General features: G+C 33.4%; 1 protein-coding gene across 1 annotated transcript; it reads right to left on the bottom strand.

Annotated features, from left to right (window-relative positions):
- Nucleotides 1-10,716: 10,716 nt before the first annotated feature.
- LOC143235654 (uncharacterized) lies at nt 10,717-15,012 on the bottom strand. The gene is made up of 5 exons (XM_076473879.1): nt 14,891-15,012; nt 14,651-14,704; nt 13,297-13,372; nt 12,210-12,423; nt 10,717-11,079 (listed from the first exon to the last, which is right to left on the bottom strand). The coding sequence occupies exons 3-5, from the start codon at nt 13,362-13,364 to the stop codon at nt 10,717-10,719; spliced, it is 645 nt and encodes a 214-aa protein (XP_076329994.1). The 5' UTR covers nt 13,365-13,372; nt 14,651-14,704; nt 14,891-15,012.
- Nucleotides 15,013-19,360: the final 4,348 nt, after the last annotated feature.

The raw sequence follows: 19,360 nt of genomic DNA on the forward strand, positions 1-19,360 counted from the left end.
CCTGGTTTTTGAATAAATTTGGTATTAACTGGAATGTCATGTTTTGTTATTAGTTTTTGCCATTTGGTACAAAACAGTATTTAAAGCTATTGTCTGCTGTATATTGACTTCCTCACTAGTTGGGACAATGCTTGAGATATATTTCACAGTTCTGAAAAAAAAAAACATTTATCAGATATCTGAAACCAATTTCATAATTTGCATATAAATAGTTATTTGGTTTTACGCGTATTATAGTAAAATGTTTGCTACATAAAGAATAAAGTATATATTTTAAAAATGTTTATTAACCGATTATTGTTATTAAAACAACAAAATTTTCTCGATTGATGAGTATTGCCCACTATAGATAATTATTATTTACATCTTCAGACAGAAACATCAGCTTCAAAAGAAATAAAAGGCGTTGAAGAATGTATTCAGAGGGAGGTGTCAAATGACATCAGGCCTCCGTCTGCTAGACTTGTCAACAGCGAGATGATAAAATTATCACCGTAAGACTTGTCAGAAAACCAGAACATCACCAGAGAAACGTTTTTATTGTTATTGAAAATGCTGAAAGCCGAGACAAATTTATTATTGCTAGAGCTCCGAAATCAACACCCACGTGTCAGTTAAAACGTTGCTAAAGCAAACATAATTTTCTTATACATGAAAGTAAAAAGAATAATCAGGTTAAATATGTTGACATCCCTCACAAGGCTGTTCTTACAGCAGCTCCGAAACTAAAACCCAAAAATTATATAACTCAGAAGCATACCATATTGAGAATAATTACTTTACCTTATCTCATAAGTTACTATTTTTTTTTACATTTTACTCACTGATAAAATAAATAAAACGCACACATGAAACACAAAGAATATAATATTCACCTGGGTCTTCTCTTGTTTTGCTGTCAACTGTCATGACTCTAAAGCTTACTTTTCTGTCTACTAAAGGTATTGATAAATCAATAATGTTTTTATGTAATTAAATAATACAACTAAGAACACAGAATAATAGCACACAGAAAACACTGTCCAATAAATATAATGATTTTGTGGCTTTTTAACTATATGATAATATCCTTAAAGAAATTAAGCCAAGCTCTCAATGTAATTAGTAATTTCCATCAGAAGAAATTTGAAACCAAATGATAAAATAGACAAAGCTACATAAAGAAAACAACAAACCAGACCGCTTGATAGTTTGAAACTTTAGTTTTCTATTGGGTATAAATAATATAGTGCAAAACACTAAAGATAACTATGAGCATTTGTGAAAGATATAACTGCAAGAGGTTATCTAGTTATGGTATGAAGAAATAACAAATAGAGCTATATCACTGTGTTAAGTTTGGTGTTAACTGAGCAAGAAACGTGGAAACGTATAAGAAACAGACACATACACACATATTGATGTTTATGTACATTTATATACATTCAATCTGTTTTATCCATGTGCATTAAACTTATACGTGTTTGAATAAAGAGTGGAACTTCTTCGATTCCAGTAACTCAGAACGCTGTGGTTATCTTGTTATTTTCACTGTAAGTATACCAAATGAAACGTAGCCTCCTCCAATACTATAATATAACGAAAACTAATTGCACTAAACTAACTTTCTTTTTTAACTTGTATTCTTCCATTTCAGCACCATCCATGTTAAAACATCCGATTCCATTGGTAACTGCTGCAGTAGGAATACCACTATTGTTCATTTCTTTAAGGCAAGAACAAAAAAGTATTTTTTTATGTTTTGTTGAATAGATTTTAATATAATTTCTATGTTATTAATAGTTGAACCATGTGTGTATATACTTAATAATGAATTTATAGGGGCTGAGAAATAAAAAAAATGTTAGTTACTTTATTTTAATTAGAATGATAAATAATCAAAAGGTTACAAACGCTTGCATTAATAAGAAATATGTAAGGGGAAATTAGCATCATTAGTTTACAATAAAGTGTATTTTAAGTGTGCAAATTCACTTAAAGCTACAAGTTCTGATGAAAAACATTCCTTGTAAGTATGTTATTGTTCAACCTGTTTTTTATATGTAAATACCTCAAGGTATTGTGCGTGTCAGTAGAAATACTTGAAATTGAAACGTGTAAAATGTGGGTAACCTAAACTATTACAATTCGAGTACTTGAGATAAATATAAAAGGCATTTTCATTCAAAAAAGTTCTTTAACTAATTAATGATTTCCAGTTTATTTCAATATGGTCTTAAAATTGAAATTTATCAGCGAGGATAATAATTATTAAATTATCCCTCTTAAGCTATAACATTTTATTCCTGCTTACATTTGTTAACTTTATTTTAAAGAGATGCAACAGGGGTCTACTTGTCATCTCCACCGTGGGGAACTGAACCCGCCTATTTTAATGTTATATGTTCATATACCTACTGACGTTCCACTGGGAGAGAACGTATCTGTGGCTGTCGTTGTTAAATATTATTATTTCTAGATTATAATTATATTCCATTTTTAATTGACATAACACTAATGTACAAATAAGAGTCAAATTAAATCATCTATGTTATTTATTCGCGCTTTTTCTTTTGTAGTGTCATTATTTGGAAGTGCAATTTTTGTGGATGTGAAAGAGTAAAATCAGTGAACACAGAAGACCATGCGAATAAAGATGACAGAACAAAATTAAATATTCACTTGTTCCACAAAAAGATGAAGATCAGTCTGTTATTAGAAACGAGAAGAGAAAATGTAAAAGTGTAAAAGAGAAGAGGGCCAAAAAAGTTCCAAATTTTCATCTTCCTGAAGTAAGTATTGTGATAACGGGAAATGTCATCATATTTCATACCGAGTGTCTGGGACTTACAACGATAGAAACCGGCTGTCGATAGCCGTGGTGGGTAGAGCACAAATAGACAAACATAACAAGAATGTAATATACCTTCAGTCACATATGTTTACTTACTTTCTATACATTTTTATGTTGGTGTTCTGCGTGAAGTTTAGACACCGTTATAAATATAATGTATTAAGGCTATAAACTTTACACTCTAATCTTACACCTTATAAGAGACCTTTCAATTTAAAGGTGCGGTATCGATTTTTAGAAGGAAATTGTAGTCGGTTTAAATGGATACTTGATAACTAGCTTCTGTAGATATATACATATAATACAGGTTTCTTCTTTATCATTGCATCCATCTCAAAATATTTTTGAAATTGTTGTACTCTATTGACTCTGTTTATGAGTCATGTGTTTTCACAGTTATTGCGCTATTGACACAGTTACGGATGAATCTTAACTTGGTATAGGAATACAACAACTTTATGCCATGTCGCTTAGCAACAAAAGTATAACCTGATATTCTTGTTAATCTATGTACTCAAAGTATAAAGTGAAATGTATGAACAACAAAATTGTAAAAATTACATATTTTCTACTGTATTAACATTTGGGAAGATATATGAAAGATGCTTCTAATATGACCATTTTAAAACGGTTCCACTTGGATAGAAGCTGTTTCAAATTATAGTTCTAAGCCTGCTACGGGGAAAGGAAGGCGTTTTATCAGTACTTTATCTCTTGGTTTTTATTGATCTGGTCACATATAAGGGAGACAATTCTTCATGTCGTTAGATGACTTTTCATTAATTATGAAGTTACGTAAATTCCGTCCAGAGGACTAGTACTTGTGCTAGTATATAATAATATTTTCTTCATCACCATTCAAGCCGTCTCCAAACCTTTAATAAATGTTTATTCTATAGATTTGTACTGTATGACTCTGTTTATGAGTCATTACCTCGTAAAGTTGGGTTGTACTTATTCCATTTAGTAGTAGAGAGACATATATACGTATGATGTATAATGTGAGGACTTCCATCCTTCATATACTACAATTGCTAATTTAGTATTGTTTTGTTTGTTTTTTGAATTTCGCACAAAGCTACACGAGGGCTATCTGTGCTAGCCGTCCCTAATTTAACAGTGTAAGACTAGAGGGAAGGCAGCTAGTCATCACCACCCACCGCCAACTCTTGGGTTACTCTACTGCCAACGAATAGTGGGATTGACCGAACTTTATAACGCCCCCACGGCTGAAAGGGCGAGCATGTTTGGCGCGACGGGGATGCGAACCCATGACCCTCAGATTACGAGTCGCACGCCTCAACACGCTTGGCCATGCCGGGCCCAACGTTGTAAGAGTCATACAAAGTGTGAGTCAATTATTGACGCCAAGTTACTCGATTCTTCTCTATTTTCGATGTTTCCTCAAGTTTGTATTGTTACACTCAAACGTCACTGCGTAGTTTACAGAAAGTTTGAGGCCTCAATGAACAAGTGATAAATATATGGTCTACCAACCAACTGTGAGCTAGATTGAGAAAAATTGTTCTTTTCTCAGAAAATTAGTCAATGAGAGAAAACGTGAAGTTAGCTGGTGTGAGAATAATTAACCATATCGAGAGATATGATAAAGTTAGTTTCAAAGTTTAATAACTATAATAATTTGTATTGTAAAAGGAGGATCTATATTAATTGAACCATTCTCTGTGGATTTTGATGAGAAGTAGACAATTTTTTAAAGTTATGATACAACTGTTGTAACCCATGTTGTAACTCAGTAAGTTACTGAGTGAATAATTTACTAATAGTACTGTGAGTAAAAGTAAGTACTGTGAGAAAAATAGTTTATATTGTCAATTATATTCTTAAGTAACTGAATCAGCCCAAATGGATATTTGAAAATAAACATTAATTATTTAGAGTTTTGGATACAACTGTGATATTTTATGGTGTAAATAATTTTTGTACATACGTTTGTCTTGTTTTGAAGAGATTATTATTTAAAACAAAAACTGGTAGTTGACTAGAAACAGGAGTCTACCAAAGGTTACATGGGGTTAACAGACAAATGGGTAAAGAAATGTTATATTTGTTATAAAATATGTAACGTTGCGAAGGAATGGAAGTCCATTACTAACAAGCAACAGCAGAAATATCAGTATAAAGCTGCTATAGCCACTTCTATAGATGGTGTTGTTAAGAAATTAGAAAGTTTGACTGTCAGCATAGATGCTGCTGCTAAAAGAAACAGAATCAATAAAAGACGCCAGATTTACTATGAGAAGGAAGTTCCATTTCCATGGTTAATCAGTACACGACTAACAATCGACTTAAGTTAACAAATGGATCAACAGTGCCAATAGTGAATGGAGCATGTTACAGATATTTAGAAGTACCAAGAAATCACAACATGCCAGTGAGTGAAGAATATGTTGGGGAAAAAGAGTGAAGTGCCTACAAGAAATTGTTTGCATAGTGAGAACCAGTCTACTATATTATGACCAAATGAGAGGCAAACTACACACGTGAGTGTGTGTGTGTACTTATTGATGGGACAATGAGAAAGTGTCCCATAAGGAAATAAAGATAAATGCACTATATTATATGGGAGACCTGGAGACAACAGTATAAAACATCCATATTTGACCAAATTGTTTAAAACATACCAGCTAGTAGAAACTCAAATACCAGACCGAAAGAAGATTGATGAACAATTGGTGGTCATCACTAGTGGTCAAGAAAAGAAGAGCAAGCAAGACATCAAGACCTTACAAGTGTCAAAAAGGGGACATCCCGAATGTAGGTTTGTAGGAACTGAAGGAATCATAAAAGAAAGTCCCTCCATTGCCGAAACTTTGGGACAATGTCAAGGAGAAAATTTAACAGAAGACAAAGGAGACGGTACCAACAGAATAGAGAAACAAAAGGGAGTGCTATATCAGACCTATCAAAGACTATATGTGTGAAAAACATATGTATATAAACGAAGAAGCATTGGCAGTCACCAATAGAACTCAAGAAAATAAGAGCAAACATAACACGAAGATCTTACAAAGGTCAAAAGGTGATATCACGAATGTAGGTTTGCAGGAATTGAAGGAAGGGTAAAAGAAACACTTTTCACTGCACAATCTTTGTGACAAAATATGGGGAAAAATCGAGCAGAAGACAAAGGGGGTAAAGCACTTATAGAGCAGAGTATTAGAAGGAATTGCTGTACCAAATCAAACAGAGAAATTATACTGGGGAAGTGTAGCAAATCATAACAGAATACAGGACTCAACTGATGAAATTAATTCACGAGTTGACTGTGCAAGGATACCTAAGAGCAAAGAAGATAGCAGATAGATCTACCAGTTATATCCATTGCCCAGGAATCATTAGAGATGTGAGCAGATCTTGCTGGCCATGTATTATCTGCCAAAGGACAATACCAGGAGGGAGGGTGGTTGAGGTGTTACTGGGGAGATTTATTAATTAAAGATTAATTAATAATGTGATTAATATATGGTGAAGTGCAAATTCTTAATTAATATCTAAGTAATACTTTATTTAATTAAATATTAATAAATTAATTAGGTGATGGACATGTATGTGATATGCAAAATTAAATTAATTAATCTACAAGTTGGAGTAATAACCAAATTTAATATCAATTTTATTTTTAAATACTTAATATGAAAACCCATGTTTTTCCAAAAACGAGGATGCTATCAGGCAGCATAATATGATCATGTCACTAATGTCAGAGGGCGTGCTGCTAGAAGTGATGCCATCACCACAAGACGAAGTGTCAACATTGATCTATTCATATTATAACACTAGATTTATAGTTTTCGCTTTTAGAGTCACTTTAAAGGTAGCTTCTGATTGAAAATAACAACACAATATGATTTTAGTAAATGTAGTTTTACTCCATTGTAAAATAAGACTTCAGATATAAGGGATATTTTACATTTTAAAATACGTTATTTTGTTTTACTTATATAAAACTCCACTATGTTTTATGCAGGTATATGTTAATATGTGTTACTTAAACAATGACTCAATGGCTTTCACGTCTATATTTCTGTGGACTTATAATGCTAGAAAATAAGTTTAGGTGAGCGTGATGGACAGCCACAGATAGCCCATTGTGTATTTGTGTAGCTAACTTTAAACTGTCCGTTTTAACCTCCACTCACCAGTCTCACATGAACAAATCCAAGAACAATAAAATAATCAAAATCAATTGAAATTAGGAGAGCGAGATGTGGGTGTTCGAGCCCATAACGTCCCACATCTATATCACCCTCTACTTCCAGCAAACAATTGTGGGAAAGTGACTGCTCTCAAAAGTAAAGAAGAAGAAATAAAAATAATAATATATCACCACTTGGGGGTAAGTAAGATAAACTTACCTCCTGAAATTGGCATTCCAGCCCCAAATATGAAGGTAAGAAACTAATTAATAGCCTTTCACACAAGTAATACTAGAGTGAAGGGACCCAACCAATTATTCAAAATAACTAGTATAACTCTGAACCACCATCCACTGTATTGATTGTTTGTTTTGAATTTCGCACAAAGCTACTGGAGGGCTATCTGTGCTAGCCGTCCGTAATTTAGCAGTGTAAGACTAGAGGGAGGGCAGCTAGTCATCACCACCCACCGCCAACTCTTGGGCTACTCTATTGCCAACGAATAGTGGGATTGACCGAACATTATAACGCCCCCACGATTGAAAGGGCAAGCATGTTTAGTGGATTAGAATTCGCGATCCTCTGATTGCGAGTCGATCGCCCTAACTTGGCGATGGCTGGAAACGACTCTTTGTTAGATTATTGAAGTAAAACAATTTGCGATACAGAGTGGGGTCACGGTCTATTGTAAAGTTACAAAGCTGACCTTCTACCTTTTAGTCCTTTCTTCAACTCTCGATACAGGTTTCATTGTAATGCATTGATGTTAATACTGTCCTCCTCTTCAAACATTCTCGCCCTTTCAATCATGGGGTCGTTATAATGTTATGATCAATCCCATTATTTGTTTGCAAAAGAGTAGCCCAAGAGTTAACGGTGGGTGGTGATAAGTAGCTGCTCTGCTTCTAGACTTACCCCAGCATTGGCTCATTTGTTGTCTTTGACTCTGGCATTACAAGTGTGGTTTATTTGTTATTGTAATCTTTCCACTCATGATACTGTTTTATGTAAAACCTGATTCTCTTCTTTATCGTCAGAATTTACACATGATTCCATTTTTAGTACATTTCATTAGGGACGGCTGGAGCAGATAGCCCTCGTGTAATTTTGAGCGAAATTCAAAACAAACCAAACCAAAAGTCAAATTACATAAAATGTGCGCAAATAACAACTTTTGAGGGTTTGTTTGGTTAAATCGTAGGAATAGGTGCTTATGAGTAATGTTTTATCGTACGTGTATTTTGCAAATAAATGACACGTTGATTTGGACATGCTTTTGGATGGTTTGTTTTGAAGGAATCGTATTTTGGAAAGTGAGTTTGTACAAATTGGTACTTCCTCGCGTTATAGTGGAGATGACACGTTAGCCTGAAAGTATACAGAGGTCACCTTATCCTCTGATATTTGTTTGTTTTCAAATTTCGCGCAAAGCTACACGAGGATTATCTGCGTTAGCCGTCCCTAATTTAGCAGGGTAAGACTAAAAGGGCAGCTAGTCATCACCACCCACCACTAACTTTTGGGCTACTCTTTTTACAAACGAATAATGGGATTGACCATAACATTATAACGCTCCCACGGCTGAAGGGCGAGCATATTTGGTGTGACATAAATTCGAACCCGAAGCCCTCAGATTACGACTCGAGCCTCATAACAACCTGGCCATGAGGAAGCTTCTGATATTTGACTTATCTTCAGAGCTATATATAAAATTATCACAAATTAATCGAAAAACAATTTTTTGGGTCATACTCTATACCATATTGTCCCGCAAGACGATAATAATCTAATTAAACATTTGCAAACACTCGCATATGATTCGTCCAGTATGACGAGGTGCTTCCAATTACCATATGTCTGAATTCTGTTTGTGCAGCTCTTAACAATTGGCCTTTGGAGAATGTTGTGAGAGTTTTTTTTTAAATTAAGCACAAAGCTACACTATGGGCTATCTGTGCTCTGCCCACCACGGGTATCGAAACCCGGATTTTAGCGTTGTAAGTTCGTAGACATAACGCTGAGCCACTGGGGGGGCATGTTGTGAGAGAAAAACATATGTCACTTTTGTGGACCTAAATCTGTGGGAATATTGTAAGCGCAGATCTTACGTTACTTTTGTAGGCCCAAATTAATGAAGAATATTGTGAGAACAGGTATTTTGTCACTTTTGTGGACCAAAATCTGTGGCGAATATTGTAAGAGCAGATCTTACGTTACTTTTGTAGGCCTACATTCGTGAAGAATACTGTAAGAACAGATGTTATGCCACTTTTGTGGACCTAAATCTTCGTGAATTATATGTTTACAGTTATAACTCTTTGTTTCTTGGAGTAATTCATGTGACAAGTTGTTTAACTAATCTCTGGTGTGAACTGAGAGTCGGTAGTGGAGTTGCCAGTTTTCCTTGCTGGAATTATGCATTTCTTTGCTTTACCGATATTATTCAACACTGTAAGTAACTCATTCTTTAAGGTACTAAGTTTCACGCCTCGCATACTCTCATAATCACTGAATAGTAGAATATGTGAAGAAATATCAGAATCTTCTCAGAAGATGTCAATTTCAAGCGCCATCTGCACTTCTAAATAACAAGCAAATAAATATATCTTAAGCAATCTTTCGAAGTCACCCAGTCTTATGTTTTATTAAATATGTTACATATCGACTATTTTCTGCCATGATTTTACTGGCTGAATATTCTAGAACTACGGTTACGTGTGGTTAGATGAACAGAATTTTATGACCAGTGTTACATCATTCTTGGTTTTACCTATATAAGAATACCTGCCCTACAAGACAACTAACAGATTGCACATGATTTGATGAACGTTAAGCGAGAAGTCACTTATTTTACGGCAAGAGTTTCTAGTGAACAAAGTTCGGGAAACGTTACAGCTGTCATTGTTCTAAGTATCAATATATCATAGAAAGCGGCCCGGCATGGCCAAGCGTATTAAGGCGTGCGACTCGTAATCTTAGGGGCGCGGGTTCGAATCCCAGTCGCACCAAACATGCTCGCCCTTTCAGCCGTGGAGGCGTTATAATATTACGTTTAATCCCACTATTCGTTGGTAAAAAAATAGCCCAAGAGTTGGCGGTGGATGGTGATGACAAGCTCCCTTCCCTCTCGTCTTACACTACTAAATTAGGGACGGCTAGCACAAAGCTACTCGAGGGCTATCAAAAAATCATAGCAAGAGTGTTGAAAGTGATTATTTAAGTTTGTTTGTATAACGTGGAATGTTTGTTTGTTTGCCACGTTATACAACCAAACTTAAATAATCACTTTTTTAAATCATTAAATATTAACTCACCAAATAAATTGAATAATAACTCTTAAACTAAACAGTTTTGTATATCCAAAAAATATTAGTTACTAATTTGAAATCATTCTTTCCCCAACATGTGTGTCTACAGTGAAGTTATAATTTATAAAGCTTCTGTAATAAATAATCATTTTCTTTGGAACAAACATGTATTTTTAACACGATAAAACAGACAATTTTTAAATACTCTATAACTTTTTATTTTTTATTTACATACATTTTATTTTAATTTTTTATCGATGTGAAGTTTGTGAAAATTCGGGACAAGAAAACATAAATCGAGTTCCACTGTCTCTTATTGGTGAAGAAAATCGTCCGATCACAGAAGTTCTTTTATTGTTGTCTTGCATCTGGCTTTCTAATTCGGTTAAACACTAGTTAAAAAATTCTTGTGGATCTAAATATGTTTCAGGGGCTTACTTTTCTCAATTTTTCTTTCTACTCTAGTCGTCGGAACACTCTGACTCTGATGATTTCCTTTCGTGAAACAAATCTCGCAGTTCTTTGAAGTAAAGAGGTCTCTTTGATTTATATTTCTTAAATTTTTGTTACGTCTACAATGTGAAGGTACCTCCTTCCTTTCAGTTAACAGAGTTTCTGATATATATGAAATTATTGGTTGATATTTATGAGGCTGTGTTGGTATAAAATATTTTGTATGTGATCCTTCAAGACTCGTGATAATGTTTGTTATTTCATTTGAGACATTACTATTTTGGATGTCCTTCCTGTTGGTAAAAACATTCGCCTTTCTTTCTCTCTAAAAATAACAAGAATCAGGATAGGTTGATGTTAGTTATCATTATATAGAAATTACCTCTTGGAAATGAATACAATGAAACTACCGATAACTGGGCTATATCAATTTAGTGGATATCAATTAAAATACGTTTTCGAACAACACTTTTATTGAAATATCCAAATTTTGAGCACACTAATTGACTCTATAAATTGATTTCTAATAAGTAAAAAGGGAAGGGAATGTTTATTTTATGCATATCGAAATATTTACAACTTTACTTTGGGGAAACACTCTGTAGAAAGTATCATATTTTTCTAGTACTAAACAGAATAAAATGTAAACAATTACTTACAAGCGTTATTAGAAATTTGAGAATTTCAAAAATAATCAAACTGAAAAAGAAATTGAAATAAAAAACGTTGGTACTAACAACTATACTTTCGAGAATGATAAATTGCGTGATGTATATTTTAATTTAGTTGCTGCAATTATCGAGAATTTCACTCTACGTTGTTTTTGTTGTTCTTTTTATCAGGAAACTTCAAAACGGACTATATCTGTGTCTGCTCACCAAGAGCATTAATACCAGACTATTAGAGTTATAAGTATTCGGTCGTATTACTGGGCTGCACCAGATGTCCTTAATCTATAGGTGCCTTGTATTTAAAATTCGAATATTTTAATATTTGTTTGGAAGCAGTTTAACATCGAGATGGCGCTGCGAAATTCATCAATATCGATTTGAACTAAAACGCAAGAACAATACAAACACGATAATAATGATGCTTCATAAAAAGTAAAATAAAATACATTTTTAAACTCAATGTGGTGCGTAAATGAGTCCAGTGTTTTTAATTAGAAAGTTTCTAGCTAGCATAAATGTCAACTTGTTAGAGAATTTCTGCTGTTTAAAATTTTGGCATGACGAGAGGGGTGTTTGAACATCAGATAAGATACATCAAAGTTCTACATCATAAAAATCTATAGAAAGTAAGTAAACATATGTGACTGAAGGTACATTACATTCTTGTTATGTTTGTCTATTTGTGCTCTACCCACCACGGCTATCGATAGCCGGTTTCTATCGTTGTAAGTCCCAGACACTCGGTATGAAATATGATGACATTTCCCGTTATCACAATACTTACTTCAGGAAGATGAAAATTCGGAACTTTTTTGGCCCTCTTCTCTTTTACACTTTTACATTTTCTCTTCTCGTTTCTAATAACAGACTGATCTTCATCTTTTTGTGGTACAAGTGAATATTTAATTTTTGTTCTGTCATCTTTATTCGCATGGTCTTCTGTGTTCACTGATTTTACTGCTTCACATCCACAACAATTGCACTTCCAAATAATGACACTACAAAAAAAAAAGCGCGAATAAATAACATAGATGATTTAATTTGACTCTTATTTGTACATTAGTGTTATGTCAATTAAAAATGGAATATAATTATAATCTAGAAATAATAATATTTAACAACGACAGCCACAGATACGTTCTCTCCCAGTGGAACGTCAGTAAGTATATGAACATATAACACTAAAATAGGCGGGTTCAGTTCCCCACGGTGGACATGACAAGTAGTCCCCTGCTGCATCTCTTTGAAATAAAGTTAACAAATGTAAACAGGAATAAAATGTTATGGCTTAAGAGGGATAATTTAATAATTATTATACTTGCAGATAAATTTCAATTTTAAGACCATATTGAAATAAACTGGAAATCATTAATTAGTTAAAGAACTTTTTGAATGAAAATGCCTTTATATTTATCTAAAGTACTCGAATTGTAATAGTTTAGGTTACCCATATTTTACACGTTTCAATTTCAAGTATTTCTACTGACACACACAGCGCCTTATTGTATTTACATATAAAAACAGGTTGAACAATAACATACTTTCAAGGAATGTTTTTCATCAGAAGAACTTGTAATATTGTAAAAAGTGATCCACAATTTAAGCTTTAAGTGAATCTCCACACTTAAAATACACTTTATTGTAAACTAATGATGCTAATTTCCCCTTACATATTTCTTCTTAATGCAAGCGTTTGTAACCTTCTGATTATTTATCATTCTAATTAAAATAAAGTAACTAACATTTTTTTATTTCTCAGCCCCTATAAATTCATTATTAAGTATATACACACATGGTTCAACTATTAATAACATATAAATTATATTAAGATCTATTCAACAAAACATAAAAAAATACTGTTTTGTTCTTGCCTTAAAGAAATGAACAATAGTGGTATTCCTACTGCAGCAGTTACCAATAGAATCGGATTTTCTAACATGGATGGTGCTGAAATGGAAAAATACAAGTTGAAAAGAAAGTTAGTTTAGTGCAACTTGTTTTTGTTATATGATAGTATTGGAGGAGGCTACGTTTCATTTGGTATACTTACAGTGAAAATAACAAGATAACCACAGCGTTCTAAGTTACTGGAATCGAAGAAGTTCCACTCTTTATTCAAACACGTATAAGTTTAATGCATATGAAAAAACAGTACAGGTAAAGAAGTGTAAAGTATCACTTTAGATTTACTTTCTTATTTGATAATCCAAGTAAAGATATTAACTTATCATATCTTATGACAACGAAATACACTGACTGTGTTTTCTTATCAAATCAGGATAATCATTTGATGCGTCACATGTCTGACCACCATTACAGCAGATATATGTATTCGTAACAATGCAAAAGTGACGAGTTCTGTTTTGTTTGTTTGTTTGGAAATTTCGCACAAAGCTACTCGAGGGCTATCAGTGCTAGCCGTCCCTAATTTAGCAGTGTAAGACTAGAAAGAAGGCAGCTAGTCATCACCACCCACCGCCAACTCTTTACCAACGAATAGTGGGATTGACCGTCACATTATACACCCCCACGGCTGGGAGGGCGAGACTTCCAAAGATGTATGATTGTTGACACTGATTTACTAGCAATTTGTAAACTGAATACTGTTTATATGTTTCTCTATTCAAAGAAATCTGTAATTAGTGTGTAAATGAACTACAAACGAAAGAGAATATATTGGAAACTATCGGTAATAATTCGAAGCGAAAGTGCATGGACTGTCTTTTTGTTGTAAACAAATCTAAAACTCTGCTCTAGACAACCAGTTTTCTAAAATAGTCAAAGTTTAAATAATACAACAATACTAGGAGGAGAAAAATACTTATGGCATGCAGTTACTGGTCCAAAAACTTACTTCAGACAACAGAAAAGCTCAAACTGCGAACAGTGAATTAGTGGGAATGATAGACATGGTTTGATGAATCATGTTTTACCTAAGTTGCTATGAGTGGTGAAATGGTAAGAGATTTATTATTTAGAATAGAAAATAATGTCCACAATGTACTGGAATATTATAAGAGATCGGGTCTTCACACATTACTACATTTTTTACCTTCATGAATAAGGGATTGAAGAAATTTAATGGGAAGGAAGAACAACACGCGTCAACACAAACATCGTCACAGTAATATTTTTACATCACGACATTTTGTCACCAACCTTTCCACACATATTGTCTCACGTTAAAGGTACGTTTTACGTAATTTTATATGTAGCATAACTTACTTTTCTTTGGAGAAGGAACGTATGTTTCTTCCTCCGTTTCTGTTTGACTTGGATCTAAGAAAAAAGTTTGAAATGTAAACAATGTTAACAATTAAAAATAAAATAATGGATGAAGTATATAATAACTAATTTACCGCTTAGTTTGTTCAAAACAGTTTTTCCTTTTTCGATTTATTTAAAAACTAGAATTCACAAATACTGATCACACATATAAACGCTTTAAAGGAAAGCACAACTTACAACACAGGTTATTTCTCAGTGTGAATCCTTCAGGACATTGGTGGTTTTCATTAGGTTGTACGCATGCTAAAATAAAGTATAAGATTTTTTGTAGTTCAAGTATTGTTTACATAAGAAATAATATTTTGCACTGTTTGTTTGAATTTAGCATAACACTACATCATGGGCTATCTATGCTCTGCCCATCACGGATATCGAAACCCGGTTTCTAGCATTGGAAGCACGCAGACATTTTGCTGGGCCACTAGGGGAATTTTTGACCTGATATGACACTTTAGGCTCATAACAAATTATTATCTACTTTTCTTCTTGAAAGCTCATACACTGGAAATCCTGTAAGGTATAAACAAAATCTAACAAATATAGTTGATGGCTTATCTTGTTCTTTATCTACTGTATCGTAAGTCACAGGAAGTTTCAAATCAATGTATTTTCATAATTAATAATAAATAAGGATTTACAATGCTAAAGTTGAGGGTTCGATTTCCCTCGGTAGGTACAGCGGATATCTCTTTGAAGCTTTGCTATATGAAAAACGCAAATTTTGGTAATTAAAGGCCCGGCATGGCCAGATGTGTAAAGGCATTCGACTCGCAATCTGAGGGTCGCATGTTCGAATCCCCATCACACCAAACATGCTCGCCCTTTCAGCCGTGCTATAACGTGACGGTCAATCCTACTATTCGTTGCTAAAAGAGTAGCCCAAGAGTTGGCGGTGTGTGGTGATGACTAGCTGCCTTCCCTCTCGTCTTACACTGCTAACTTAGGGACGGCTAGCGCAGATAGCCTTGTGAAGTTTTGCGCGGAATTCAAAAACAAACAATCGTAATTAAAAATATATATAACATGACTGACGGAACAATAAAGTGAAGCGTGAGAGAGAACATAAACTAAAAAAATTAAAATTATTTACGAAATCATGCGTGTTTTCTGCTTTACGGAATAGCTCACTTTGTTTCATTTTCCTTCCAGCATTCTTAATCTTCACCAATACTATGAGAATCCTATTCTCCATTGGGTGTCAGCTGGTAAGCTATATATTTTATAAAATTTTAAATGCACAAAAGGAGCTTATTATTTTATCAAGGATGTCCCTTCCAACTCCCAAATATGGTCACCCCTTACTACTCATGTATTCATTCAATCTTTTCTTAAACTCAGTTTAAAAAGTAATCCTATCTAAATTGTAAATAATTCCAACTCTACCAAAGTTTCAATTTATGCTCCCTTGTTCTACTGTTGTCTCTGCTAGACATGAAAAAGTTTGAATGATAAATACTATCAATACCCTTAATAAACTCAAGCACTTAATCAAGTCCCCTCTGAAGTTTTCCTCTCTAGAGAATTCAAGTTCAGATATTTTTAGTCTGTCCTCATAGGACAATCCAGCCATCCCAGGTATCATGTTAGTGTCTCTTCTCTGAATCTTCTCTTACAATTCAATATCTTTGTTGAGGAAGAGATACCAAAACTGTATAAAGTACTCTAAATTTGACCTTGAAAATGATCTATACAGTAAAACAATAATACCTCTTGTCTTGTATTCGGTATTTCTATATATACTACTCCAAATCCTATTAACCATATTGCTAGCTACAATACACTGCTTAGGTGACTTAAGTGATTTTTTCTATCACAACATCATGATATTTTTTTACCTGCAGTATTTAATATATTCATATTTAAATTTTAAGAATAATTTGAATTGAGAAAACCCACATCACATTTTGGACATGTAAACATCTGCCATGTGTTGGCCCAATACATTAAATGATCGAAATCTCCTAGTAAGTCTGCAGCATCTCTGATGCTGTTAACAACCCCAAAAACCTTGATGTCATTTTCAAACTTCAAAATTTCATTACTCATTCCAGAATAAATATCATTAATGCAAGTCTCAAATAGCAGATAACTCAGTAAAGAGCCCTGAGACACACTACTTGTTTGTATGACCCAGTCAGATCTAATTCCATTTATTACTGTTTTCTATCCAATTTAACAACATTCCTCCCAGAACCACATATTTAGTTTTGTAGCGAGTGTTTTGTAAGGCATCTTATCATCAGATGCTTCCTGAAAATCAAGGTAAACCAAATCCATGGTATTTCCTTAATTAACTCTTTCAGTAACATCCACAAAGAATGTCACAATATTTGTTAACCAATCCTTTCCCTTACTGAAAGCATGCTGGCTCTTTCATATTATGTTAAGCTGCTTTAAGTAAATTTGTAATGCATCTTTAATTACACACTCCAAACACTTTCCAACTACTGATCTAAGATTAACTGGCCTATATATCTCAGGATGGCTGGTATGGATATTAACACTTTTATTAATAAAGCAGAGAAGAATGTTACAACCTTCTTAGGTCATTTTCAGGTTAATCATACCAGCTGTCCTGAGATACATTTTTACTGTAAGTGGGTTTCTCATCATCAAGAATAACTGGCCTATGATTGCCTGGGAAATGTTTATCACCTTCTTTAAATATTAGACCAACATCCAACTTCCAGTTTTCTAATACTCTTCCATTACTCAATGACTCATAAAAAGTATTAGCTAGTGGTTCATAAATATAATCTTTAAGTTTCTTTAAAACTCTGTGATAAAAGTTGTCTGGTCCATGGATTTATCAATTTTCATGTTTCCCAATTTTAGTCTTACAGTTTCAGAACTTCAAATGATATATTTTACATCAATGCGCATGTTATGTATACATATCAATTTTTTACCTTAAGTTCTTACCACATCTGTTCAAGATCACCTGCCAGCTCTTTAACCAAATCTACAGAACTAGATCATGTTTCATTCCATCAAAATTATCTTTACCAAAATTTGGAATTAGGATACAATTCGTCTTCAATTTTACATGTAATAAAATACCAAATCTAGTAGTTCCATATCTGCATGTACTGAAAAGCTCACCAACTGCAACTCTATCCTATTGACTTTGGAAATTAATATAGAATATAGATTCCTTTATTCTAAATTCTGTCACCAATTGGTGTACAAAAGAATTCTGAACAATTTCCAAAAGCCTATCCCTCTCATTGTCAGATGCAAAATTATCCCAATCGATACCCCTAAAATTAAAATATCCCATAATAACATCTTTTCATTGATATCCATTAACACTAACCCAAGCTGACTCAACCTTATTGCTGTTATCTTTAATATATTCTAACTCAACAGAATGTAGTTCACTCCTCACACATAAAGCTACTACTCCCACTTTTTTTTTTTCAATATTCTGTATCTAGTAAATAATCTGTAGATTGGTATTTCAAACAAATTTCCTTCATCAAAATTGTTCAAACTTAATCCAGTCTCAGTGATACCCATAATATCAAAATCATCAGCTTTTCCCAGATGGGTATTGATAGATAAAATAATAAACTAATTGGTTGGAACAGGTCCATCTCACGTGGGATCTTTTCATGATGTTGGAGTAAAATAGATGCCTCTGTTCTCATTAATTACAGTTGCAGAAGGTTCTGTCTCTGCTTCTAGAGGTGAGAGTGGGAGACGTTGTCCAAAAAATGTAAAATAAATCAAAATTACTCTTCTTTTCTTTCCAAAATGATTTCAAATTGTAATGTGAAACTATACTCATAACAGTATACATCCATTTACAATTAAACTTTACTTTTCTCCCCGTTTGACTACCCTTTGAACTGTAACTACTATTTGTGCCATTATAAGTTGCATCACTCAATATGCACATAGTTCTCATTATGCTATTGAATTACACTACCCATGAACTACTTACTACCTAGTTGCTTGCATTCTTGTCTTGTAAAACATTTTTATTACATTATTATTATTATTTATTTCACCTAATCTAATCTTAACTAACCTTACAAAATCCCTATTTTTACATTTTAATTACCTTTGGAGTATTGAATAAAGAATAAACAGGAAAAACAAGAAATAAAGTACTTACCCAATTTCTTTTTTTTCTTGGTGTCAAATGTTGAGAACACTTAAGCATATTTTTATAGTAATGATAGCAATGTACGAAATATTTTGTTAATTAACTAATACACCAAAGAACATAGACTAATAACATGCAAAAGGAAGATACGTTTCTCAAACAATTACAATTTTTCTGGCTTTTCTAACTATGCAACAAAAGCTGTTACAAATTCATACAAGTTACCTGTTGTGATTCCCATCGTAACAAATGTTGTATTATAAGAGAAACTGACACTTGTCTATTCAGATGTAACTTAATAGATCAAACCTTGATTTTCTATTAGTTACAGGTAAAATATAATTAAATGTAAAAGACAACTATTAACAAAAAGAGGATGTGACAGGTGGGTACAGCAAGAGGGGTCTGATATTCTATGACAGCTTTGTAACCATACAAAATTGAAAAAGCAATCAAAATTTTACAGTGAGTAACTTTAAATTTATACTTTATGAATGGGTGATGGATAAAACAGATGAGAAAAGATGCCTAGAAAA

Source organism: Tachypleus tridentatus, chromosome 12 (assembly GCF_004210375.1).
Source record: "Tachypleus tridentatus isolate NWPU-2018 chromosome 12, ASM421037v1, whole genome shotgun sequence".
In the NCBI taxonomy this organism is placed as follows: domain Eukaryota; kingdom Metazoa; phylum Arthropoda; class Merostomata; order Xiphosura; family Limulidae; genus Tachypleus; species Tachypleus tridentatus.